A 26,531-nucleotide genomic window follows, 5' to 3' on the forward strand; every position below is an offset into this window, starting at 1 on the left:
TTCAGCTGTAAAATGAGGGAGCTAGACTATAAGGTAACCAAGTTCCCGATGGGCCCTCGGAAAATGTGATTCTCTCACACCCCAGCCTTATCCAGTTGAGTGAGAAGGAAGCCTCCTCTTGTGGGTCCTGGGCCAGCAGACTACCATGGCCCGGATGAAGGCCATGAGCTGTGAGGAGAAGGGGTGTGAACACCATGCCTGTCTGTGTCTGGCCTGTTGGCTATACCGAGCCCACACAGACCTGGACAGCATCCCTGCCTAGGATACACCAGGGACTAAATTAAGGTCGAAATGTCTGTGGGAAGTAAGATCAGCTAGGAGAGCAGCCACTCTGAGCTGCAGGCACAGCCCCCTCTGCTGGAACCCAGAGAAGACAAGCCTCGGGATGAGGAGCTGTGGGGCCCAGACTGGCTGGGGCTGGGGACCTCACACCTGTGGAAGGACTTGAAAACCTGGGAAATAAGAAACAAAATGAAATATTTAAAAACACACACACACACACACAAAGTCCCTCAGGATCAAGGAACCTTGCTGTGGAAAAGGGAAGAACTTGAAACACACAAGAAACAATTAAGTGATAAGATGTTCTGTTATAGGAAGAATTTGCTCAGAATCCTCCCACGTTACTTACCTGGAGCAAATAGCTATGGATTTCCTGGGTCTGCAATATTGAGACTGTCATTCTAGAATCACCCGCGTATACTGCTTGTTCTGTAGTCCAGGTTCTGCCATGTACTAGCTGTGAAATCTTGAACATAATACTTAGTGACTCAGTTTCAGTTTCTCGTCTATAAAATGGTGATTAAAAACAGATCAACGTCATAGGCTGATATGAGCATGAAATGAGATAATACACAGAAAATATGTAGGACCGTGCCTAGCGTATAGGAGGTGCTCAATGAATGCTAGCTAGCCTAGGTACAATAGAAACACAAGTCTGCCCTTGAATCATAGAGGAAATAGCGTAAGTTATCTGGTGACTGAAATTTTCCAATTTCTTAATGGTCTTTCACTTTGCTTTTCCCTGTACTTGTAAGAGAAACTTCACTTAGATTCTCTCCAAAACAGTTGATTCGATCTGGCCCATTTGGTAGGGAATGTCTGACAAAAGTGCACTGTCTGATTCGGATGCAGTGATTGCTGTAGAAATTGGCTTTAGAATCTTCAGGGACTTCTGCAGTTGAACTGAGAAGACATCCTCATCAAGTACAGTGCTTCTAACACTTCTGGGGACTTTAAGATTCTCCACTACTACCGTTTCTTGAAGAGCCTCTTTGTTTTTTAGAAAACTCTCAAAGGAGATTAATACTCCTCCACCCCATGGAGTTTTACTACAGACTTTCAGTGTCAGTATTTTATTGTGTCCTCTTTTTTCTTGCCTCATCTTAATGATGGCTGTGGCAATATGAGATTTTGCTTGTTGGATGACTTCTTTTCCTTTTCTTTGGCTCTTGTTGGAGTACCTGACTTCATGTTATCGTTATAAGGTGGTGGTGTGGTACAGACGTAGCTTCGAACTTTGGCTCTGTCCTTTACTAGCTCTGGGGCCATTCTGGCTCTGCGTGCCTCCATTTTCTCAACTTTAAAACAAGCAAGTTAGACTGATCATCTCAAAGGCTCTTCCATCTTTACAGCTATAATCTTAGGAAGCGAGTCTCCAACATAAAATGTCCATCCTCTTGTAATATGTGGCATTTTATCCATTTGTGATTCTTGGTACTGTTTTTATGTTACTGGCGTTGTCAGTGAGCAAAGCAAATGCTTTACTGCTTCCTATCTCCTGTTGGAGGGCACATATTTTATAACTGATGTATTTTGCTCTCTCTCTCTCTTTCTAAGCTTTTGCTTGTTTAAGGAGGTGGCTGGGCTGTCTTACACTCCCATTTTAGAGTTTGTCTCCACTCCCATTTGTCCATCTGTCTGTAGTAACACACGACCCAGTGCTCTGTCGATTTTTCCGTGCACTGATCCCATTACCCATTCATATTCTCTCACTAAAAGAGGCTTGCTCAAAGAATGCTGCTGGGCAAATGGTATGACAGTCTTAGTAATTTGAAAACTTCCTGCAGAATGCGTTTTCCATTATTGACAATGGTGTTCCGGGAGAATATATGGCTCTGGCAAGAGTGTGGTCAATGCTTTCCTGCTCTTCAGGTGTCACCTGTGTACTAATGAAGCCATTGAGAGTGCTTTGTATGCAGCAGCTTGCACCTTTGTTGGCTTAGGCGTCCTGAGTGGCACCTCTTCATGGTGATACTGATGTTCCAGATTCTGGAGCAGCAGCAGCAGCACAGCTGTATGATGAGCATCAGGAAGCTTGCATGTTTTCCTCATCATGGTTTCTTCTCTCCCATTCTAAAATGTCTGATAACCACCAAGCTAGCTGCATCTATGAGTTGTTTTTTGTTTGTTCACTTGTTTCTTCTTTTGTTTTATACCCTACATATGAGTGAAGTCATACAATTTTTTCCCTTTTTTGCCTGACTTATTTTACATAGCATAATACCCTCAAGGTCCAGCCATGTTGTCACAAATGGCAATATTTCATCTTTTTGTGTGGCTGAATAGTATTCCATTGTATATACACCGCATTTTCTTTATCCCTTCATCAGTCAATGAACACTTGGGTTGTTTCGTATCTTATAAATAATGCTGTAATGAACGTGGAAGTGAATATATATATTTTTGAATAGGTGTTTCTGTGTTCTTCAGATAAAGATATTGAATGATAATATTGTATACCTGAAACTTAGATAATGTTATAAATCAATGTTACTTAAATTTTTTTTAAGTTTATTTTGAGAGAAAAAAATAGAGTAACAAAAAACAAAAAAAAAAAAGTCTTGCTCTAGCCGATTTAGCTCAGTGGATAGAGCATCAGCCTGTGGACCAAAGGGTCCTGGGTTCGATTTCAGTCAAGGGCTCCTCCCCGACCTGGACTCTAGTTGGTGCTCATGCAGGAGGCCACCAATCAATGTGTTTCTCTCACATTGATGTTTCTCTCTGTCTTTCCCTCTCTTCCACTCTCCCTAAAAATCAATGGAAAAAATATCCTTAGGTGAGAATTAACAATAACAACAACAACAAAAAAGTCTGAATAGCATCTTACAGATTCTGTGTTTAAAGTGGAATTCAGAAATGTGTCTTTCAGTCAACAATTCTGTGGATGACCTTCAGCAGGCCAAAGTTTCCATATGTTGAAAGTTGGCAAAAGAAAAAGCCAGTAGGAATAAAAGTTGGAAAGAAGAAAAAAAAAACCCAGTGGAAATAAATAAAAGACCCTGGAGGTATACCTCCAGGTTAGCTGGAAACACCTTTCCAGTCATCCAGCATCGGAAGCTACGGACGGGATTGTGTGACAAAAACATATTACAAGGAATTCATGTGTGACAGGTTGTGGAAACCATGCAGCTGAAAATCAGAATTCAGATGCATTTAAATTCTTGTTTATTAAGAAAGAAGCATACTTCTTTTCCTAGCTGCTTTGTATCCATTAAGCTCACAAGATGAAGAGGAATTGGGTTTCTAAATCTTTTACATTCTCTTTAACTCTCCTCTGTCTTGGTCCTTTTTTCTCTCTTTCTTTATTAATATGTTTTTATTGATTTCAGAGAGGAAAAGAGAGGGAGAGATAGAAACATCAATGATGAGATAGAATCATTGATCAGCTGTCTCCTGCACACCCCTTACTGAGGATTGAGCCCATGACCCAGGCATATGTCCTTGACCAGAATTGAACCTGGTACCTTTCAGTCCATAGGCCAATGCTCTACCCACTAAGCAAAACCAGCTAGGGGTGTCTTGGTCTTTTTTTTGAACCAATAAACATTATATTATCAATCTCTCTATGAATTAATAGATATGGCTGTCATTGTCCACTTCAGGTCCACTTCTCTGAGAGGTGGTCAGAAGGAGTAAACCATTTATTGACAATAGAAGTCAATGAAAGAAAACCCACAACAATGAAAACAGATTCTTTCTGCTATCTCTCTGGGAGTCTAAAGCAATCTCTTGTTTAATAGTTACACGCTGTTGTTTATTCTTGAGTTTTACAATGCAAGATATTGGCTCTAATAGATAGGCTAGAGAAAAATGATTCTATTGCATGAGAAAGCTGAGTCACAACATATGAGTCCCTTACTGTTCATCTTCCGTCAACCTATAAACATTCATAATCCACTGTTCAAACTCTTTTTAGAGAAAAGGCAGATTCAAACATTTACATTTGTCCAAGCCTTTACCTCTTCAAAGGAGACCAACAAATAGGAAACAATAAAAAAACAATATCACCCCCCTCTATTGTTTTTGTTGGCTATAAATGCATAGAAAGATGGAAAATTAATCAACAAGTATTTATTGAGCATCCACCATTTCTCAACTGTGCGAGAAAGCGCAGAAGACAGGACCCTCCGTTTGATTATGATCTGCTTGAAGAAGCAACCCATGATACGAAACAACAGGCTGGTGTAGTGTGAAACATGACATACTCATCCGTGGAGCACAGACGCTACAGAAGTTTAGGAGAGAGAAATTCTGGTGGGTAGAATAGTAGGGGTTTGAGCTGGGAAGGAGAAGGAAACTATGAGTACGAAGATGAAAACCTTATGGCAAAAGCACAGAGGTTTCACAACAACCTGCCAGTGAAAACGGTCACACTAAACCAGGAGGGGTGCAGATCCGAGTTGAGAAAGCTGGATGGAGAGGAGTGCCTGGGAGGCTGAGAAAGCCTGGCAGAATTTAGATTCAAACTGTAGTCCACACTGAATCAATGATGGTTTTTACAAGGGAAGTGATGAGAGCAGTGTTTTATGAGGACAAGCTAAGCATCCACACCTGAGAGAGAAGAATGAAGAGACGGGGAACATAAGCAAGAAAAATGTTGTGGCAAACCAAGGGCAGGTCTCAGGAGCTGAGCTATGGAGCTGGTGGAGGAAATGGAGAAGGGACAGATGTGACAGACATGGCTAAGAGGAGCTGAGCACACTTGGTGACTGACTTCATATAGCGGGAGAGGGAAAAGGCCATGTCAAGAAAGACTCCAATATGTTTGGTCTCGTGGTCTTCAAGTAGAGTGTTAATAGAACTGATAGTGGAGACAGTGAATCCGCTTTTATTCCTGTCAAGTGTGAGGTTACAGTAGGACAGCTAATGAAAATGTTCAGCAGGAAGCTAGAAATACAGAAATCTGAACTATATCTTTGTAGTCTGAGGGAAGGAAAGGTGAACTCAGATATGTTAAGGTGGGGATGAGGCAACTCACGGGTCTCAATTTCAAGGCGAGAATGGCAAAGAGAGAGAGAAAGATGAGAGAGGGAGGGAGGGGGGTGGAAAGATGAGAGAGAGAGAGAGAGAGAGAGAGAGAGAGAGAGAGAGAGAGAGAGAGAGAACGAACCATTAGAATGAGGATCAGTGAAAGTGACTGGGCCAGATGTGCATAGTTCCACCACTTCCTCCAGCCACATCTTGCCTTCCCAGCATCGGACAGAGGCACTGGAGTGGGAGAGTGGCACCGGATGAAAAGGAGAATAAAGGGAGTTTGGAGAGGATGAGTGGGACCCAGGAGACCATAAAGTAGTGGCTAGGGCATGAAAGTGTGGGAGAAGAAAGAGGGCAATTTTTGTTGTTGTTAATCCTCACCTGAGGATATCTTTTCCTTTGGTTTTATAGAGAGAGTTGGAAGGGTGAGAGACAGAGAGAAAAAACATCAACGCAAAAGAGACACATCAATTGGTTGCTTCCTGGACGTGCCCTGATAGGGGCCAGAGATTGAGCCTAAAGCCAAGGTGCTTGCCCTTGGCCATAATCAGACCCTTCAGTGACCCTTCAGACGTGGGCTGATACTCTCACCACTGAGCCAAACCGGCCTGGGCATGAGGGCAAATTATTATGATTGGCAATTGGAGCATACTAAAATGCAAAGGGAGGTGGTGGTCTCTTCATGGTGGTAAAAGGGACAGGCAGGGAGGGAGGCCACTCAGGTGCTGGTATGTTGAAGAGGAGATGTCTGTGGACCATGAGTATTTTTCTAATGTTGACTTGATTTGCCTTCCCATTAAGGAAAGCCCTGCCTCCCACTCTCCGGGCCCTAGCTAATACAGGACTCTCAGGACAGATGCCCAGCAGTTGGCGGAGGAGATGGGGTGGGTGGTGGAGCAGATTTTGGAACTTGATCTGATCCACTTGCACTGTTGGCTCAAAAGCTTCTGATTCACTTCAGAGATGGTTTTCTGTCATTTAAATGCCATAAACACTAACAGCAAAATAGCTCACGGGCTGGCCCCTGCTCTCCACACCTGCCAGGCCCAGCACCTGCAGCAGCTCCTGGAGAGGAAGAGAAAAAGACCCATTATACCGGGTGGGTGGTGGGGGGTATCGCCCACACCTGGAGGGAAGATGGGGTGTTAGCGAAGAGAGAGATGAGCAAGATCATAGAGGTCCGTTTGGTTACCCGAGAGACCACAGCTGAAGACCTTGCTGGGAAGGAAGAGTAAAGCCATGTCATCCTCCCTCCCTTCTCCATCTGGGTTTGGGCTACAAAGAGACACGAGCAAAGGCAAACACACATACATGCACACACACACACACATACACACGTACACATGCATACATGCATACACGCACACGCACAGAGAAAGAGCTACACAGAGTGGAGGTGCACACACAGCTGAGCATAGGACAGACATTTAGGTAACAAGCTTATCCACGTGTAAAGTCACACCGGATCTGCTCATCACACGCATCTCTGTGTCCACACACAGTTCTGTCTTCCCCACGGGCTCTCCTCCCGGGCGCCCTGTGTGACAGAGGCAGGCCCCTCTCCGCCAGGCCTCACGTCTTCCTTCCTCTTTGTGTTTTTCCAGGTCGTGACATGGCGAGCACCACTCTGCCTGGTTACCCCCCTCACGTGCCCCCCACTGGCCAGGGAAGCTATCCTACCTCCACCCTGGCAGGAATGGTGCCTGGTAGGTGACAATGCTGCAGCTGCCTAATCCATGGGGGGGGGGGGGGGAACTAAATTGTGGGGGGGCTGCTGAGTGGTCTTTAGTCCAAGGCTGGGGTGGGAAGAGATCCAACATCCCCTCCCCGCAAACCGCTGCTATTCCGCCCCTCTCTCCCCCCAGAGCTGCAGTGGGTCCCTCGTCTCCTTCCTCAGCAGCCTAGGGAAGGAGCCTGCAGAAGGGCCCCTTGTGTGCACCCCAGTGTACGTCATGGCCCCTTCCCAGGGCCCACCCACCCAAGCCTGAGCCCAGGGAGCACTCAGCCTCCGCTCCACCCTCAGTGCCCCAGCCCACCCCCAGCCAGCTGACACTGCTTGGAAGAGCCTGCCCTGGTTTCCATGGAAACTTGGATCCAAGAACCATTTCCAGAGACATGTCAGTCACTCAGACAAAGCCACCCTGGTCCACACCAACCCACAGGGAAGACCAGGGTTAAGGACCTACCCCACCCTAGAGAGGAGAGGAAACCGACACACACACCCCCATTGAAAGAGGAGCAGGGGACAGGCCATGGCAGGAACCAGAGAGGCTAGCCCCTGAGAAATAAGCTGAAGCGCCCCCAGTGTCCTCAGAGGAGCCAGGCTCTCTGCTCCCCAGCACAGACATCCCCTGGCTGAGCCCGGCTGGGTCAGGGTGTGACTGAGAGGCCGAGGCCGCTTTTAGGCTCCGGTATTGGGCTCTTCCCAAGCCCTCACCTCCGGTTGGGAGCCAGACCTGACGCCAAACAGGGTTGAAGCACCTATTTGCATAAACACCAGAAAACTCCTTTAATGAGGGTGAGACTCCCTGGGGCTGCCTTCTTCGGTACCCCTTCCCTGAAGCTCAGCTCTTGTGGGAGGGGGGGGGGTAAAAAAAAAGGGGGGACTGGCCCCCTTCCTGGGCTGTCCACCCAGGGTCAGCCTGGAAAGCAGAGTGGGGGGAGGGGCCTGGCTCAGAGGGCCTTGCTGTAGAGTGTGGTAGGTTGGGGGGCTGAAGAGACTTAGGGGAGCTGGGTTGGACGAGCTGAGGGGTGTGGGTGGGGAGAGTCGCACCCAGATGTGGCATGGGGGGAGTAGAAGGGTTGAGAGCAAGGAGACTCTTCCAGGAAGGTCCCGGCCTGAGCTGGTGGTGGAGGCTGGAGGAGGTCTGGGAGAGGGGGGGGGAGGGAGGGGGGAGTCTGTAAGGAGGTGGGGATGAGGGGAGCGCAGAGCCCGTGGTGGCAAGGGGGGAGTCGTTAAACAGAATCTAGTGCTGATGAGGAAATTACACTTGTTTCATTAGCGATGGGGAAGGAGATAGCTCAGTTCCTCTTGGTCACAGTTGAGCTCAGAAGCTCATTATCCTGCTGCACGCATGCTTTCCCTCCTCGTCAATAAACAGGCTTTCCAGTGGCTGCGTCCCCCACCCCCACCCCAGCTCCCTCTCCGAGAGGGGCCCCTTCTCCTCTACTTAACCCGCGGTTAGGGATCACTGTAAACAGTCTGGGGTCATCACACAGGAGAAAGGGCGAGGGGGAAACCCGGGGATCCGGCCTTTCTCCCGTGGAGGGAGCGAAGCGGCTTTGGACGGGCTGGGAGCCCGCGGGGGCCTCCGCTCAGCGCTCCGGCTGGGCAGCCGGTCCGCCTGCCGCCCGCCACCTCCTCCCCCCCTCTTCCCCCGGCTGCGGCTGCGCGCCCCCAAGTCCGGTCCCTCAGAGGAAAAGTAGGGGGGGGGGGGGTGTCCCAGTAGAGCCCAAACCCTTTGCTTTGGCGCAGGGCTAAGATGCCATTTTTAGGACTTTCTGGGACAAGGTGTCCCCAGGGCCTTCCTTCGCCACCCCCTTCCCGCTTCCACCCCGTGGGGCGATGGCTCCCTGAACCAGAGTCTGAGCTGAAAAGACCCCGTCCTCCGGCCCAGCGGGGGAGGCGTGCCGCACCCAGAACAAACCCTTGGGGGGGGGGGGGGCAGGGGTGCCCCCGCAGGTCTCTCCATCCCGTGTGCAAGGGCCGTGGGTGCTTCTGCACACACACACACCCAATGCACACGCGCCCGGGGCTCCCCCCACGCGGACTCCGTGCATCGCTCCGCCCTCGCCGGGCCCCCAGCCCGCAGCCTCGGGTCCGCCTCGGGGTGGCGCGTGTCTGATGCCCACTCCCCCGCCCCCCGCAGGGAGCGAGTTCTCCGGCAACCCGTACAGCCACCCCCAGTACACGGCCTACAACGAGGCTTGGAGATTCAGCAACCCCGCCTTACTAAGTGAGTACCCGCCCGCGGCCCGGCGGCCCCGTCCGCCCGTGCCCCTCGGCCCCGCTCCCCGACGCGCCGGCTCCCCGCCCGCAGCCCCCGGACCCGCAGCCCCCGGACCCGCGCCCGGCTCCCCGCCCGCAGCCCCCGGACCCGCAGCCCCCGGACCCGCGCCCGGCTCCCCGCCCGCAGCCCCCGGACCCGCAGCCCCCGGACCGCAGGCGCCGGCGGGGGGGGGGGGGGCTAGTGCAGCGCGGAGTCCGGCGTCCAGCGGACCCCCCCTCCCTTCCCCTCCTCTCCCTCCCTGGTAGCTGAAAGGGCCCGGCTGCCCCGCCGTCAGCACCCCCCCCCCAAGGTCGGCATTGGAGCGGCGTGGTCGCCGATGGTGTCTCCCCCCCTCCCCCCCCCGGGAGTGCAGCCCTCCTAGGCCCTCGGCCCAGCCAGGGTCTTCCTGCCCGGACCCCTCCAGCCCCGAGCCCCGGGAGGTCTTTGCTTTGCTGTCCTCTTTTTGTTCTCCTGTTTGTCCTCTCACCCAGCCCATTCTTCTCCTGTGTTAACTTCCAGGTTCCCCTTATTATTATAGTGCCGCCCCCCGGGGCTCCGCCCCTGCCGCTGCTGCCGCTGCCTATGACCGCCACTAGTCACCGCGGGGACCACATCAAGCTGCAGGCCGACAGCTTCGGCCTCCACATCGTCCCCGTCTGAGCGCCCGCCGGGCCGCCGCCCCGCCCTCCCCGCCCGGGCGCCCGCAGCCCTCCGCCGCCCGGGCCCCGGTCCGAGGCCGGGCTGGACTCGGGGAGCCCCGGGCGGGCGAGACCCTCGGGCCCGGCTGGGCCCAGCGACCCCGCCCCTGTCCGCCGGCCTGGACTTGGAAGGGCATCAAGAAGGCTCCCCCCGCTCGTCCCGGCCTCGCCCGAGCTGCACCCGAGCCGACCGAGCCGACCGGCGGCCACCACGCGGGCCTGGGGCCGGGCCGCCCGGGCCTGGGCGCGGGGACACGATCTGTGACACACAATCAGCGCGGGTGGAGCAGCCCGACCCCAGGCGGCCTCGCCGGAGGGACTGGGCCGAGGAATTGAGAACAAACTGGTTTTCTGCAGAAGGAGGAAGAGCTACAGCCTGACCCTGGGGGCGGGGGGAGCCCTATCCCCGCCAGCCGGACCGCCCCCACCTTCCGAGGGTGCCCGCCCCAAAGGTGGAGCGGAGTGGGGGCTGGGCTCTAGCGGAAAAGGTGGGGGTCGTCAGGTCTTTGCAAGGTGGGGACCCTGGGTACGCGGGCCCCAGCAGCCCGCACCACGGAGCCAGACTCTGGGCTCCCTCTCCCCTCCCCCCAGCTCCACCGGAGCCCGCTCCCCGGGGCCCTGGCACCTCCTACTGGTGAGGAGACTCTCAGCCCCTCCGAGCCCCTACCTCACGTCAGTGACCTCCCTGTCTCCCCTCCTGCCCGCCCTCTCCCATCCCCCGGGGCTCTGCATCGCGGCTCCCGGTCTTCCCCACCCCATCGGAGGCTCTCCGGCGCCGGAGGACCAGTTTGCACGGGCCTTGGGCACTGTCCCTGCCCCGACACAGGCTCAGGGTCCGAGCTGACGTCTGAGCTGCGGGGGTTGGCGGGGTGGAGGTGGAGATGGGGGGCTGTCCACCCCCAGCTCCTCCTCCTCCGGCAGGAACGGAACAGAACCGCGAAAAGTCTGCATTTATTTAATACGATGATCTTTGCAAAAAGGAAAAAGAAAAAAAAAACAAACCAACAGGCTGCTGCTCTGTAGAAAGACGATGTGTGTCGTGTGAAGGCGAACCCCACTGTACATAGCCCCGCCCCGCCCGCCCGCCCGCCCGGTAGTCCCGCGCCGCCCGCCTGTAGATACGCCCGCTCTGCGCTGTGAGAGTCGCCGCTCGCTGGGGGGTGGGGGGAGGGGGGACACAGCTACACGCCCACTGAAGCACAGCACGTCCTGGGGGAGGGGGGTGCATTTTTTTTATGTTACAAAAAAAATTACGAAAGAAATCTCTATGCAAAACGACGAACTTGGTCCTGTGGACGCCTCTCGCCTCTGTTGTCCGCTGTTTCTCTGTCATTCCATGTTTCCCTTCGCTCATCTCTCCCCTCACGCCATCCCTTTCTCCGCTGTCCGTTCCTCTCCGCCGGTGTCTCTGTCTCCGTCCGTCCGGTCCCCGTCACCCCCACCCCCACCCCCACCCCCACCCCCGGGCCTCTCTCCGCAGCCCGGCCCGGCCGCCTGGCCCTCGCAGGCGAACTCCCTCCGCGGCGGCGGCCCCGCGCCCCGGCTCGTCCCCTCGAGACTGCGCCCCGCGCGGGGGCCGCCCGCCCCGTAGTTGCTCTCCCGGTCGCGGCGATGCGCCCTGCATGCCTCCTCACCCGTGGATCGCGACGACGACTCGAAATAACAGAAACAAAGTCAATAAAAATGAAAATAAATAAATAAAAAATAAATAAAAATTCTTAAACAAATGCGAAAGGCTTGGAGTCCTCGCCCAGATCTCTCTCCCCTTCGAGCCTTTTTATTTAAAAAAAAATAAAGGAAAATGAGAAAAGAGAACAGTTTAAAGGGAACAACCGGCGCCAAGCCAGGCTCCTGTGGCTTAAGCGGGGCGGCGAAGGCTCTGAGGTTGGAGGTTTGAACTCCGAAGCTCCACCCATTCCAGTCCTGAGGGGCGGGAGGGGGGGCTGGCACTAGCCTAGACCCAGCCGAACCCTCGAACCCTCCAGAGGGAGCCCCCCATAGCTCTGGTCTTCCGGGCCACTTGAAGCGCGACGGTTCGTTTTGATTCTTTCCTTTTTCTTTCTTTCTTTTTTTTTTATTGTGCACATGAGAAATAAATAATAAATAATAATAAATAAATAAGTGAATAAATAATAATAAAATTTTGTATGTCACTCCCCATGGCTCCAGGCTTGTCTCTCCCTGTCTGTCTCTGGGACAGGCCTCCCCTCTCACTGGTGGACCCCCAAGAACCCCTTCAGTGCTCCTCCCAAAGATACCCCCACCGCCACCCCGTTACCAAGACACTCGTGGAGGCAGCTGAAAGCAGGCGAAGGCCCAGACCAGGGGGCCCTTCCGTGGCCACCCGCCCTTGGGACAAGGAGCTTTCCAAAACTTCAGAATAACTTGGAATTACACATCTATCCCAGGCCGATGGTCGCCCTGCCTCTCCACCAGCCCCCAGATTTAGGGTTCAGAGGCCCTCTGCAGTGGAGGGTGGGGATTGTTTGCTGTCCTGCCTCCTTTCTCCAGTCCTCCGCGCAGCCGCAATTTTATCCCGCAAGTCTGCACTGAGACCTGGGACCGCAGATGCCGTTACAAGTTTGCTTGCTCCGTGGAAGGAGACTCGGGTGGCACTGCCAGCTCACGGGACCTCTCACGGGACCTCGCGCGACCCTGTGTCTTTCTGCGCCCCAGTCCCTCGCTATCAGCAATTAGGACTGGGGTGGTCTGATTGTGTCCCCAGAGGAGTCTGTGGGTCAGTGGGCTTCCATTTCTGTTGGACCGAGTGGGTCCAGATGTTCCTAGGTGGGCCTGGTGAGGTAAAGAGGGAGAACTGCTTGCTTTTTCTGGACATTCTTACTGCTCTTGTGCGAAAGGGTGAGGGTGGGGTAGGTTGGGGGCAGGGAAACGGGGAGGGGCCAAGGGCAGATGTGGGGAAGCAGTGAAGGATCTGTCTGTCCTGTGTCTCTGTTCCCGTTTGGGTGAAGGATGGGATGATTGTCCAGGATTGCCTGGGCAGTATCTGAGATACTTGGAAGGGTCTTGATCCTTTCAACAACCCCTCAACTCCCGCTCTCCCATAAAGGCTGCAACCTTCACCTGACCTCGCCCTTGGAGAGTTTTCGTTCTCTGCCCCTGGGATGCTTTCCCAGCTCAGCTCTTAGCTGGGCCTCCTCCGTCATGGAAGGTGCTTGATACTCTGAGCTGCCAGGACATCCTCTTGGCTGGGAGCAGTGTGTCTCAGACACCTCCTTCCTCCAGGACCCCAGAGGCCTTTGTTCCCCCAAGCCTATTTGCCTAGCTTCACCCCCTGTGACAGTCAGGAAGATATGCAGGATCCCCAACAAATCAACAAGCCCCAAAGTAAATCTATCCCTTCTTCCTCCCTCTCTCCTTGTGACCCCTCCCAATTCCCCACCTCAGCAAAAGACAATCCCACCTTCTGACCTTGCTTGGTACTGCCCCTCTTGACTGTCATTTTCCTGGAAGGGTGATCTTCAAAATTACTTTAAATCATGATTTACTGATGTAAATCATACATCAGTAAAAAGAATTCTTAACTTGTACCTCCAATCCTATATAATAAAAGGCTAATATGCAAATCAACTGAGGGTGGAATGACTGGTCCCTCAATGCAGAAGCTGCCCCCTGGTGGTCAGTGTGGCAGGAGCCTATCCACCTTCGAGGCAGTTGGACATTCCCTCAAGGGGTCCCAGACTGTGAGAGGGCACAGGCCCCCCTCCAGTCCCCAATGTCATGCACTGGGCCTCTAGTACAATATATTTATTTAAATATTTACTTATTTATAAATTCCACAAATGTTCAACTGGACTAACATATTATGAATTTTATAGGACATAAAATAGTAAAATGATGAGATTGGAATACATAGATGTAGAAGCTCTAATGCACTGGTCACCAAACCTTTCGGACCTCATAGACCACTGGTTGGTGACTGTTGCTCTAGTGTTCTCTATGATAAATGGATTATCTTGTATCCCCTGGGAGACGTTCACCCCACTTTTGAGATCCTGCTCAGAACCCATCAAAACCCAGCATGGCAGAACTACCGACTACTGCCTTATGTCTGGCAGGTAAGTTCCTGGAAGCTGTCAAGGCACTGGTTTGGCCCAATCAATGCTGCCCTCATCATATGTAGCAGGCTACCTGGCCCACAGCCCCTGGCTTTGCTTCCAGGTGTTCCCAGACTGGGAGCACTGCTTTGCCTAACACATCAAATTGGGAGTCAGGGCCTCTTACCTGGTTCCCACCAGAACTCCTTACCTTCTGTTCTATGTCTGGTCTCCTCATACCAAATTGGACAGTGAGAGTCCCACTTGTTGAGAGAGATCACCTCTATACAGAGCTTTCATGCTGTTTCTCCTGGAGTGTTGGTTTCTGCTTGGAATCAGCCCGATGATCCCTGAAACATGTTCTATAGTCCTTGAGCGGTTGCCTGTTCTAACATCAGCCCCATATTCATGTCCCAAACACAAATAGGGCCTGTTCTCCATACTGACCCAATTCTGCTAGACCTATCCCCAGCCCACCCCCAGAGTTGAGCTACACCAAGCATGACAGTTATAAACAGATTAAGAAAGGTGTCCTGGGTTGAGGCAACAAGACATGGAAGCATGGAAATATACCAGATAGAATGTGGCTGAAGCATCAGGTGGCAGGAGACAAAGCTTTAAAATAGTTGAGAACCAGGACACCATGCTAGAAAGAAAGCTGTCCCACTCAACCCTCTCCTGCTATATCTGTGCCAATGACTGACTCCAAGCTGATCCAATGATTCCCTCTCTCTCAGAACACAGCACTGGGAAGTATAGAGAGAATAAGGCCATTCACCATTAGCAGCAAAGCCCAATGGAAACCCTAAGGGGATTCCCCAGTCTTCCCCATCTCAATCAAGGACCGCTTCATTGACTGCTTCTGTCTTTCCCATCCCATATCTGATCCACCAGCAAAACCAGACAGCTCTGCCCTTAAAATAGGTTCAGAATTTAACCACTTCTAACAATCTGCACTATACCATGCCAGTCCAAGCCATGAGGTGGACATGAGGGACTTACGAAAAGGGGCCTGAAACAACATTGTGGAGGCATAGGGGTGATGCGTGGGGTGGAACCAGAGAATTATTCTGGGGAGAAGAAGATCATGAGAAAAAGGAGACTACAGGGTTGTTCAGAGAAATTGCAGGAGACACAATTGTCTGCTGAGCGTGTGGGGAGCAGGGCTGGGTCTAGCCTTAAGGAGGATGGAGCGTTTTGCAAGCATTTTTCTTAAAAATTCAAAAAGGAGTCTTTGAGAGAAGTAGGAGCTCATTGGCACGCAGCAGGAAGGAGAGCACACTTAAATCGCATGAGTAGAAGATCCTTAGCTCCCCTTGCTCTGGCTGGCTCAATTTCTTGGGATGTAGCATTCTGGCCCTCCAAGATTACACTGCTCTCCCTTCCCTCACCTCATCTACATCCCTCTCCATGCAGCCACCCTACTTGATGAACCCCAGCAGCACCTTGGGCCCATTCTCACGGTATGACCTTTTTGACTGTGCATCCCCAAGTGTCCAGATGTAGCCTCAAATATTTTGTAGGAGAGGCCTGTAGAAGACCCAGCCTCCCAAGGAATTCCCAGCACCCATATGCAACCCAGAGGTGGAACAGAAAGCATGTATGGATGGAGGCATCTCCAAACTAACAGCAGAAGAACCCAGAAGTTGGCTCACAAGGTCCCTATGGAAGCTCCAACAAGCCCACTTCTCTCTGTGGGCCCCGTTTCCTTGTGTGTACAATCAGATGGCCTCTAGGGCTCCTTCCCATTTGACATTCTAGTCTTCTGTAGGTTCTCAAGTCATCTCTGTGATCAGGAGAACTTCAAGAAAGTTTCAAGAGGTGGGGTGGGTACACTCAGATGGGAAAAGGGATGGGGAGCTTTTTAAGCTAGAGAAGGAGTAGGCATAGATTTATTTATTTGTTGTCATCTCTCCCATCTTGGGAGTGAGTGCTGTTTTTTCTATCTCTCTTCCCAGTGTCTGCCCAGATGTTTCCAGAGGTAGGGGCTTTGAGCACTGAGAAGAAGAGTGGGGACCATTGAGGGTGCATTGAGGGGATCAGGGGAAGAAGACAAAGGAAACAGCTATTTGGGGCCAACTATATTTCCTGCCTTCCCCGACGCCCCCACCTGCCCAACCATCCCAATATCCTAATTAGCTAGTCCCTTAGGCCCCTGTTAGCAAGGCCGGCTGAGCGCCCAACTCCCTAGGGACCAGCCCCCTTACCCCTCAGACTAATCAGTCCTTCGCTCCTTGAGTGCATGTGTACACACACACACACACACACACACACACACAAACACACACACACTGAGCTTATTCTTTCCCAGAGTTTCAGGCCCCATTCCAGCCTTCACAGAGTTAATGTAGGGTGATGTTGAATTTCCCAGTGAAGACACCCTCATTTGAGATGATTGAAGAGTTGGGGAGAGGCCAAAGTTTGGTGGGTCCTCTCCAATTTAGGGTTTTCTCTCAAACTTAAGGAATCAATGATCTATAGCAAAGAATGAAGCCATGACTGGGGGTACTCTATGGCCCCCTAAGTCCTAGGGCGGGTGTCTCTCAGGCCCCCATCTATGGTCAATATTCACCCAACCCAGACTCCTCCCCCCTTCATCTCAGGGCCCCCATTCATCTCTCCACCACCCCCTACCCCCCGACACCCGCACTGTCAGCCCAAACACATGATAAATTGCCCTGTCAACAGAATTCATTCAGGGACCAATTAATTCCACAGAAATGAACCAGGAGCCATCAGTTGCTGAAAAACTCAGAGTGCAGGGAGCGGAAGGAGGGGGTACAGACGGGGGCTGGGCGGCAGAGGAGGGGACAGAGAGGCTGGGGAAGTTAGTCTGACAGAAATTGGTCATTTAATGCTTAAGTGCACGCTAGACAGCCCTGTCATCGCCCGAGGCCCCCGTGCGGGATTAATTATCAGAGGAGGAGAGGGCAGCCCAGCCCAACCAAGCCGTCTGTCACCAACTAAGGCTAGAGTCACCCAGGACTTGGGCCACCCTGAATCCACTTCCAAGTCTTCAGGCCTCCTGCTCCCTCAGCTTCTGGGCCCCACCAGGTCCCCAACCTTAGGCCCAACCTCTCATCTTGCACCATACACCACATTTAGTCATGGCCTTGCCAATAGCTACCCCAACAGGAAGCCTTCTTTGACCCTGTGACAGGGTTAGAAGCTATAACTCCCTGTACTTCTCTATCATTAACCTCAACCGTCTAGTGTGACTCTTTGTGTGGGGTCCAAAACATGATTGCGCCACCATTGGCTCCAATATGAGATAATGGCACCATCTTCTACTCAAATGCTCAAACCAGAATCCCGCCAGTTGTCCTTGACTTCTCCCTCTTCTTCATCCCTCTCAACCAATCAGAATCCAAGTCTTGTCGGCTCAACCTCTTGTAAACATATCTGGGCCACTTGCTTCCAGCTTCCCCCTATCACCCAAGGCTGGGCCGCGAGTGGCTCTGCCTGCTCTCCTAATTTAGGTCCTTACTTGCAGTTGAAGTTATCTCTAAAAATACAAATAATACCCTGCTGTATCCCCTTCCCCCACCACAAAATTCAGTTTAACACTCTTTGGTGGACCACCGGGAAGCTGAGGGGATAGAGTTCGAACTTTTAATTGAGAAGGCACAAAGCCCCAGCCTCTGCCAGCAGCCCAGCCTCACTCCCAGTATGCTTCCCCTTCTCTCAGCTCCAGCCCCACTGACCTTCTCTTTTGGCTCTACACACGCTATTTCTCTCTCAGCCTGAAAAACGCTTTCTACCTTCCAACTCCTACCATTCACTTGACTAACTCCTACTCATCCTTGAAATCTTAAATGTCACTCCCTCCAGGAAGCCTTCCTCAACCCCTTAATGAGCTTTCACAGCTCCCAAACTTTTTCATCAACATTTCACCCTACCTGTGCATTGTCTGTACTTCACCAAAATGGTAAGTTTCACATGAATGGAGTCCATATATATATATATTTTTTAAAATATATTTTATTGATTTTTTACAGAGAGAAAGAGAGAGGGATAGAGAGTTAGAAACATCAATGAGAATCATCGATCAGTTGCCTCTTGCACACCCCTACTGGGGATGTGTCCACAGCCAAGGTACATGCCCTTAACCGGAATTGAACCCAGGACTCTTCAGTCCGCAGGCTGACGCTCTATCCACTGAGCCAAACCAGTTTTGGCTGGAGTCCGTATATTTATTCTTAGAGCCTAGAAGCATGGCTGGAGAGATAAGAAATGTCGGAAAGCAGTAAACTTGTTTACCCCATCAGATGGGCCCAAAACAGCTGAGCTAAGTGAGTTCAGATAAGAGAGAGGCTACTGAGAGCTGGGCGTTAGAATGCTCGGGAGACTTTCTGGGAAGGCTTCCTAGAAGAGCACAGCCAAGGGTCTGGAAGAAGCAGGCTCTGGGCAGATACGAGGATTGTCTGAAGCATAGGCTGATCAGGGGAGGAGGGGAATAAACACCTAGAAAGGGCACTTTCGAAACTGGATTTTGATATATGTACCAGAAGTTGGGCTGTCAGGACTTGGATACTGATTGGATGAAAGGGATGAGGGAGAGGGAGACCAATTTTACAGGGCAATGAATGCCAGGCTAAGTTTGCCATTTTTCCTTCCCTTGATGGCAGGGATGGTCATTGACTGCTTCTAACGATGGTCAGATGCAAAGTTTTATTTGCCGAGTTAATGCTGGCTGCCAGACAGGGTGTCTGAAGGGAAGGTAGGGAGACCATTAGAAATCTGGTACAGTTATGAGAAAGAGAGGGAGGAAGGGAGGGAGGGAGGAAGGGAGGGAGGGAGGGAGGGAGGGAGGGAGGGAGGGTAGTAGGGAGGGGGGAGGGAGGGTAGGAGGGGGGGAGGGAGGGAGGGAGGGGAAAGAGAAAGATTTGTAAAGTCTCCCATAAGGGGCAGAGGAGAATGAGGTATGTTGAGTGGGCTCCATCTCAAAGATGTCTAAAAAGACTATTGACAACCTCACTGAGATGGTGAACCTGGACTTGGCTGCCGATTGGATCTGAAGGTGAGCTGGAGAGATAGGGCGAATATGGCTGCCTCCAGGGTTTGTGTTCCAAGAGGCTGGCTGGCTGGTGGGGCTATCAGAGGTAAGGAGAGAGGCTGACTTGAGACTAGAAACAATGAGCATGACTTAGTATACTGAGTTTGCCATGCCTGGGCATGATGGCCAATAGAGAGAATTACAGAGCAGGAGCTTGAGAGTACTAGTAAATTGGCCTTAGGATGTAGAATTGGAAGATACCTTCCTGCCCCTACTCTCCTATCCTCCAAATCTGCATTTAGTTAGAATGGGCCAATGTAATTGTGTGATAGAGTGATAGTGTATAATACTGAAATAAATGATCCTAAGTAATATAATGCAGTAAAGTGTGTCATGAGGTACAAGTGATAGTGTCGGGCTTGTAATGATAGTGTAATGATGTAATTCAGAAGCAGGATAACCATACGACAATTTACTAGTATGAACCAGGAAATGATGGGTCAATGCACTAATTAATAATGTGGGGCTGTATTGTGGTAATGAAATAACCATGTAAATCAATGACACTGTAACAAGGCACACAATCCAGCAACCAAAGGACAACCTGACGGTGTAATCGTGTTAACTTGGTAATGATGACATAAGAATGTCATCACACAATGGCAGTGTGGCGATGATGTCACACAATAATAAGAGGCAAACCAGAGAGCAGGTTGAGCCACAACATAAACCAGTAACATTCCTAAACATAAATGTTATTAAAAGACCAATGTTAAGGTGAATAAAAATTTGTATAATAAGCAACCATTTATCTAAAAAGGGAAAGTGAAATATAAATACATATACTTATTTGCTTACATGCTACAAAATGGAAAGATAACCAAAATGGGTTTTTTTTAATGTTCATCTATTGAAGAAGGGAGAAACAAAATAGAGAGGACAAAATAAAAGCTACCTCACTGAGTATATCTTATTTTGTAGATTTGACGTTAGAACTATGTACATATTTTATATACTAAGCCAACAAAATTAAGTAATAAGTTAGTAACCCCCCCAAAAGGCAGATACAAATTGAAATAATTGAATCTAAATATTCATTGTCTTGGAATCATAACCACATAGAGAGAAACTATTTCAAGTAGTATAATACCTAGTAATTTACTATATGTACATTCCTTAGTGGGTCATACACTGATAAAGCAAATACATAATGGCATTGGTGTACTTGAAGTTTTTGGTGTGGGAGAAACAAACAAACAAAACCAATTGGAAGATCAATGAAAATAAGTAAAATCCCTGTAGTCTTAGATTTAAATTGGATGCCTTAGTAATAAGTCAATGCATTTAATCTTTTGAAAACTATTTTCTAGCTCTACCCACTGAAAAAGACAAGAAGCTAATCAACTCAGTAACAATAAGCACCCTTGGTCCCCGGATTGTGGTCTTTAAATACCACATTGCACTAAAAGGAGCCAGGATTCATTGGGAAAATGGAAGATGTGTCTGGAAATCTTATCATAAGAGAAAGCAAGGAAGCTATTAAACTCTCCTACAAAGGTCAGGTCAAAAGGTATTAGGCACCCATTAGAGGCTGTCATTGCTCAAAAAATGAGATAGTTGAGCCTCAGAGAAAATAATAACTACAATTGATTGAAACTCATCAAATATATTTAAATCCATGAGTACTTAATTATACTTAAGAGAAATATTTTATTATTTTATTTGTAGAATGCTAAGAAACCAACTCATTATTTGGGAATTTGGTAAATAAAGAGAAGGAAAAAAAATCAAACGTTTCTACTGCTTTTCTTATAAGAACTGCATCACAGGAAAACCAAACAGTGAGTGAAGGGAAGTTTCTCTTTATAAATGTCGTACAGCTAATAAATGAAGAAGAAATAGATAGAATTAAAATATCACCATTTTGCAACCCCTAATGGAATAATAGATCTAGGCAATGATCATCAATGGCTGTTAATTTCACAAAAAGAGAGACAACAGACCTTTATGCGCCTCTTGATGAAAATACAAAACACACACATACAAAACAAACAAAAAACAAAAATCCTATTAGCTAATATTCCCAGAATATCCAACCTGAATCTGATCAAGCCACTAAATGTAATAACATTTTACAGACAATACTATGAACAGGGAAACCACAAAGATGAAATCTGATTTAGGCTCTTGATTGTGTAGTTCCCCCAGACTGAGAGGGCAAACAATCTGGCTTCTTCTTAAAAAAAAAAAAAAATAGCACACTGGGCCCCAGCTGGTTTGACTCAATAGATAGTGTTGGCCGGCACCGGTTTGGCTCAGTGGATAGAGCGTCAGCCTGCGGACTGAAAAGTCCCGGGTTCGATTCCACTCAAGAGCATGTACCTTGGTTGCAGGCACATCCCCAGTAGGGGGTGTGCAGGAGGGAGCTGGTCAATGATTCTCTCTCATCGACATTTCTGGCTCTCTATCCCTCTCTCTTCCTCTCTGTGAAAAATCAATAAAATATATATATTTTTAAAAATAGATAGTGTTGACTCTTGGACTAAAAGGTCCTGGGTTCAATTCTAGTCAAGGGCATGTACCTTGGTTGAAGGTTTCCTGGCCCTGCAAGGGATATATGAAGGAAGCAACCAATCAATGTGTCTCACATTGATGTTTCTCTCTGTCTCTCCCTCTCCCTTCCACTCCCTCTAAAACTCAATGGGAAAAAAAATATCCTCAGGTGAGGATTAACCAAAAAAAGAAATAGCAAGTTGGAAAATGGATAGACTAAAGGAAACTTAAGAGATATAACAGCTAATTGCAATATATTTGAATCTTGCAAGTAGTTAAAAAGAGGAGGAGGAGCAGGAAGAGAAAGAGGAGGAAGAGCAGGAAGAGAAGTTATGAAGTAATCAGTGACATGTAAACACTGCACTAATTGCACATTATAAAATTTTTAGATGGGCAAATTATATTATGATCATTTAAATTCCTTTTATCTTATAATTATTCAATTTAAATATTTACAAATTAAATAATATAATGTCTGGAATTTTCTATAAAATAATATGAGAGCAGAGTTATTTAAACTAGACTGGCTTTAAATTGATAATTCTTGGAGCTGGGTTTATCATACTATCTTCTCTATTATTATCCTCTCTATGTTTGAATTTTTCAATAATAAAAAGTTTTAAACCATTGTTTTATAAGTCAAACCAGTTAAATTTAGGGAAAGCCATATCCCCATCTTGACTTGCAGAAAGCTGACAACTGTCTTTAATTGGTCAGCTGTCTAAGCTGGAGATATTAAAGAAACTGACTAACCTAAAAAAAAATATACCTCCAGATTCTGGCAATGAGAGTCTCCCACAAAACATCCTGGTCTCCATCTTATTACTCTTCAGTGATGTCTACCAATAAACAGGGCCCAAAACTGCACACAGAGTTTCCAAGCAGCCTTTTACTGCTTTTTTGTGTATTGATGGACAGGAAAGGATACTAATGGTTTAAAATAAAACTCTAACATGGGAGATAGAGACCAGAATTAACTATCACAAGAAAAAGAACTTGAAAAAAAAATCAAAGACAATTCAGGGAAGAGAAGAAAAGCAAAACAAAATAAAAACTGCCTCTAACTTAATAGCCTCAAAGAGGTAAAAGAAACATACTCATGAAATAAAAACAGGTTGTATTTTAAGGTACATTTAGAGAATAATAATAATAATTTTAACCCCCTGGAAATATGTGTGTGTGTGTGTGTGTGTGTGAGTGTGTGTGTGTGTGTGTATGTGTATGTGCATATATATATATATAATATCAGATTTAAAAATATTCAATAGTAGGCTTTCAAGATAAAGTTGAGAAAATACCTTAAAAGTACAATGAATGACTACAGAGATGAAACTAGGAAAGAAAAAAATAGTATCTAAATTCTAAAGGATAAATACAGGAAGTATAAATATCTAACTAATAGGAGTCTCAGAAAAAGAAAATGAAGAAAATGGAGGTGAGAAAATTATTTTTAAAAGTATTCCATAAATGTTCCCAAAATGAAGGACATGAATTTTTATATTGAAGGGGCTTACCAAATATCTACCACAATGAATTTACAAATTCTTACACCAAAGCATATAATCATAAAATTATAGAACATTCAGGGATAAAGAGAAGCTTTCAAAATGAGAGAAAGAGAGGCAATAATGGTTAAGTACAACAGTTTAGAAATAAGAAGGGCAGCAAAGTTCTCAATAGCAACAATGGAAACTAGTAAATAGTAGAAATTCTTAGGAAAAATCACTAAAAGTCTAGAATTCTATAGCCAGCTAAAATATCAAGTCTGAGACTAAAATAGTCTTTTTCGTGCTTCCAAATCCCCCCAAATTCTCATGCATCCTTTCTTTAAAAATTATTGAAGAATGTTCCACAAACAAAATAAATGAATAAAAAAATAAATGAATAAACCAAGAAAGATGTATTAATATTGTACTTGGGACCTAGTAAGCAAAAGATCTAATGCAGGAGAGGGGTGAGAGGAATTTCCAACATGATAAAGAAGAAAAATTCCAATAATGACAATCATGCAACATACCCACAGTGTAACCAGTAAGATAGGAACAAGAACAGGTACATTATATACAATAGTGTAGGTTGTTTTCTGACCAAAGGTGTCGAGCTTGGTGGCCATATATTAGAGCCGAAATCTATCTTGCCTCTGCTTGCCATGACACAATCCTGATGAATGGCTGCATTAAACCTACAGAAAGAAAACACTTACTCTGGTCTTCTCAAAGAGAGCACTATTCTGTAATTTGTCAGTCCAGGAAGCTCCTTTTTATAATCCATCTATCCAGAGGGTATGCCTTTGTTAAAAACTTTATTCAAAGGATCATTTGTATTAGTGATGGTCTAAATGAAAAATATTGCATGTCTTAAAAGGATGCCACCAGTAACAATAGATGACAAAATATGCTTGACAAAAATAAAATGAGTTTCATATTTCTGTTGGTAATTTGGACATGAATTAGTAATAATGAACTAAAAAACTTAGCAAGTAAAATAAAACTGAGGCACTTATTAACCGCAGGAAAAAAACAACAAAGTTATACAAGACATAAAATGTGATGAAAGGCACAACATGACTCAGCTGTAAAAAAAAAAAATACACTTTTGTTTTTTTTTTTTTTGTTTATTTTTTTTTTTTTTCTTTTTTTTTTTCCTAGCTAGCCATGCCTTGAAAACTTGAGGAAATCCAGGACTTCCTGTTTACTGCCAGGAGAAAGGATGTCAAATATGTCCAGATCAAGAAAGATAAGGATAATGTTAAGCTTAAAGTCTGATGCAGCAGACACCTTTAGACTTTGGTCATCAAAAATGAAGAGGAGGCAGAGAAACTGAAGCAGTCCCTGCCTCCAGTGAAGGAGCTGGAATGAACTAAACACACTGATCTGAACTATCGATATATTAAAATGATAACATTTTTTAAATTACACTTTTGTTTATATAAACACAAAACATTGATTTTATTCCAATTTGTGATATAAGTATATTGAGAGAATCAAGAAAAAGAAAGTAAATATAGGTGTTGGTAAAGGAGGAAGAAAAAGAGCCCCATCTTTATTTTTTATAATAGTCAATAATTTTAAAATATGAAAAGTCAAATATAGTAATATAAATGTAATATTTCAATAGAAATAGAAAGTTAAGTATCAGAAGATATAGCTAAACAATTTATTTATTTATTTTTTTAACCCTCACCCGAAAATATTTTCCCTTTTTTTTTTTTTATTGATTAGGGTATTACATATGTGTCCTTATTCCCCTATTGCCCCCCAGCCATTGATTTTTAAAGAGAGAGGAAAAGACAGAAGGAAATATTGATGCGAGAGAAACACATCTATTGGTTGCCTCCTGAACAAGCGACCAAGGAGGAGTCTGCAACCAAGGTACGTGCCCTTGACCAGAATCAAACCCTTTGGTCCACAGGCCGACGCTCTATCCACTGAGCCAAATCAGCTAGGGCCTAAATAATTTTAAAATATAGCCTATAGGGAGTTAGTAGCTGATAGCTATAAACTTTTATTAGTTTGCTGTTTGAGCTATGTAAATAACTATTTTTAATGAAAAATTCAAAGATACCTAAAAATAGAGAAAATAGTACACTGAACTTCCATAGTCACTCAGAGTTAGCCATTATCAAGATTTTGCTACACTGGCTTCATATAAACATATTACTTTAATTTTTAATTAAAATATTTAGAAAGCCCTAGCGGTTTGGCTTAGTGGGATAGAGCATCAGCTATGGACTGAAGGATCCTGGGTTTGATTCTCATCAAGAGCACTTACATGAGTTGCCGGCTCCATCCCCAGTAGGGGGCGCACAGGAAGCAGCCAATCAGTGATTCTCGCTCATCACTGATGTTTCTATCTCTCTATCCCTCTCCCTTCCTCTCTGAAGTCAATAAAAATATATTTTTTAAAAATATTTTTAAAAAATTTTAGAAATACATACAACTAATAATATGACTACCTCTGAGGCACATAATTGATAGAGGGATGGGAGGGAGTTAGAAACAAAAGAACTTTTTCTTTTAAACAGTTTTATTTTTACCTTACATATTTTAAGGTATTATTCTAAACACTTTATATTCATTTAACCCTCAACAATTTGAGGTCGATTCTAATAGCCTATCCATTTTTCAGAAGAGAGTTGGCTGTCACTTGAAATTTTTTAATAAGCAGGTATTCCTTTTTCTAATGACATCACTCTTAAAAAGGAATTCTCAGCTCTGAACCGAGCAACATATGGAAATTAGTGGGACAATTGACCTTTCTTACTCCAAGCTTTCTGCAGCTACTAAAGCAGCGTGGGAGCAGGGGGTGTCATCATGCTCCTGAGAGTGCCACACCACACACTGACTCACAATGACTTGGTTGTCAAGTAAGCTGGGTCTTTTTGAAGTTGTTCATTCTTAAACCAGGACTCTAGCCCCTGTTTGCACCTCTGATCTTCTGTAACTTGCCTAAAGGACTCTACACCCACCTCCCTCCCATGTCATTTGTTCATGTACAATATGATCATCGTTCCAGCCTGTCAAGATCATTTCAAATCTTAATTGTCATCTAACCTATTAGTGATCCTGTTCTTAGCATCATTTGGAAGTGTGATGAGGTGGACACCTACATCTTCATCTGAGCCACTTATAAAAACATCGCGTGACCACGACTGAGTCACAGGCTCAAAGACCTCCCACTGGCAAGACATAAACCCTATCATCATCACACCCCTTTGGGTACCGTGATTCACCAGTTATGAATCCTCCAAGCAGGGCCATCATGCAGCCCATATTCTTTCATTGTATCCACAAGCGTAATCTGACAAACTGCTTAATGCCCCGCTGAAAGCAAAAATAGTATCTTCAGCATTCCCCTCACCTTATCAACAAAAGAAGCATGATATTCTACCTTTAGGTATGTATTCTTAGAGAGCTTATGATGGCTTCCACCAAAGGCAGTCACATTCTCCTTGCTAAGCATTGCCAGATCCCAATGTAATAAT

The 26,531-nt window shown here is 47.1% G+C and overlaps 1 protein-coding gene and 1 pseudogene across 10 annotated transcripts in view; both read left to right on the top strand.

Moving 5' to 3' along the window:
* The window catches only part of PAX2 (paired box 2), an 86,597-nt gene extending 76,444 nt beyond the window's left edge, over positions 1-10,153 (top strand). For 2 of the 10 annotated variants that reach the window (XM_036438871.2, XM_036438872.2), the window contains exons 10-12: positions 6,861-6,962; positions 9,126-9,212; positions 9,765-10,147. In XM_036438871.2, the coding sequence (XP_036294764.2) occupies positions 6,861-6,962; positions 9,126-9,212; positions 9,765-9,841 (266 nt within the window). In that variant the 3' untranslated portion in view covers positions 9,842-10,147. Of the gene's footprint in view, positions 1-6,860; positions 6,963-9,125; positions 9,213-9,764 lie in introns of all 10 variants that reach the window. The other 8 variants (XM_036438876.2, XM_036438877.2, XM_045581997.1 and 5 more) reach the window with 7 other exon arrangements.
* A 14,048-nt stretch (positions 10,154-24,201) lies between these two features.
* Positions 24,202-24,405, top strand: LOC118719492 (annotated as a pseudogene).
* The last annotated feature ends 2,126 nt before the right edge of the window (positions 24,406-26,531 follow it).

The sequence above is a fragment of the Pipistrellus kuhlii genome, unplaced genomic scaffold (genome assembly GCF_014108245.1).
Source record: "Pipistrellus kuhlii isolate mPipKuh1 unplaced genomic scaffold, mPipKuh1.p scaffold_m20_p_15, whole genome shotgun sequence".
NCBI lineage: Eukaryota > Metazoa > Chordata > Mammalia > Chiroptera > Vespertilionidae > Pipistrellus > Pipistrellus kuhlii.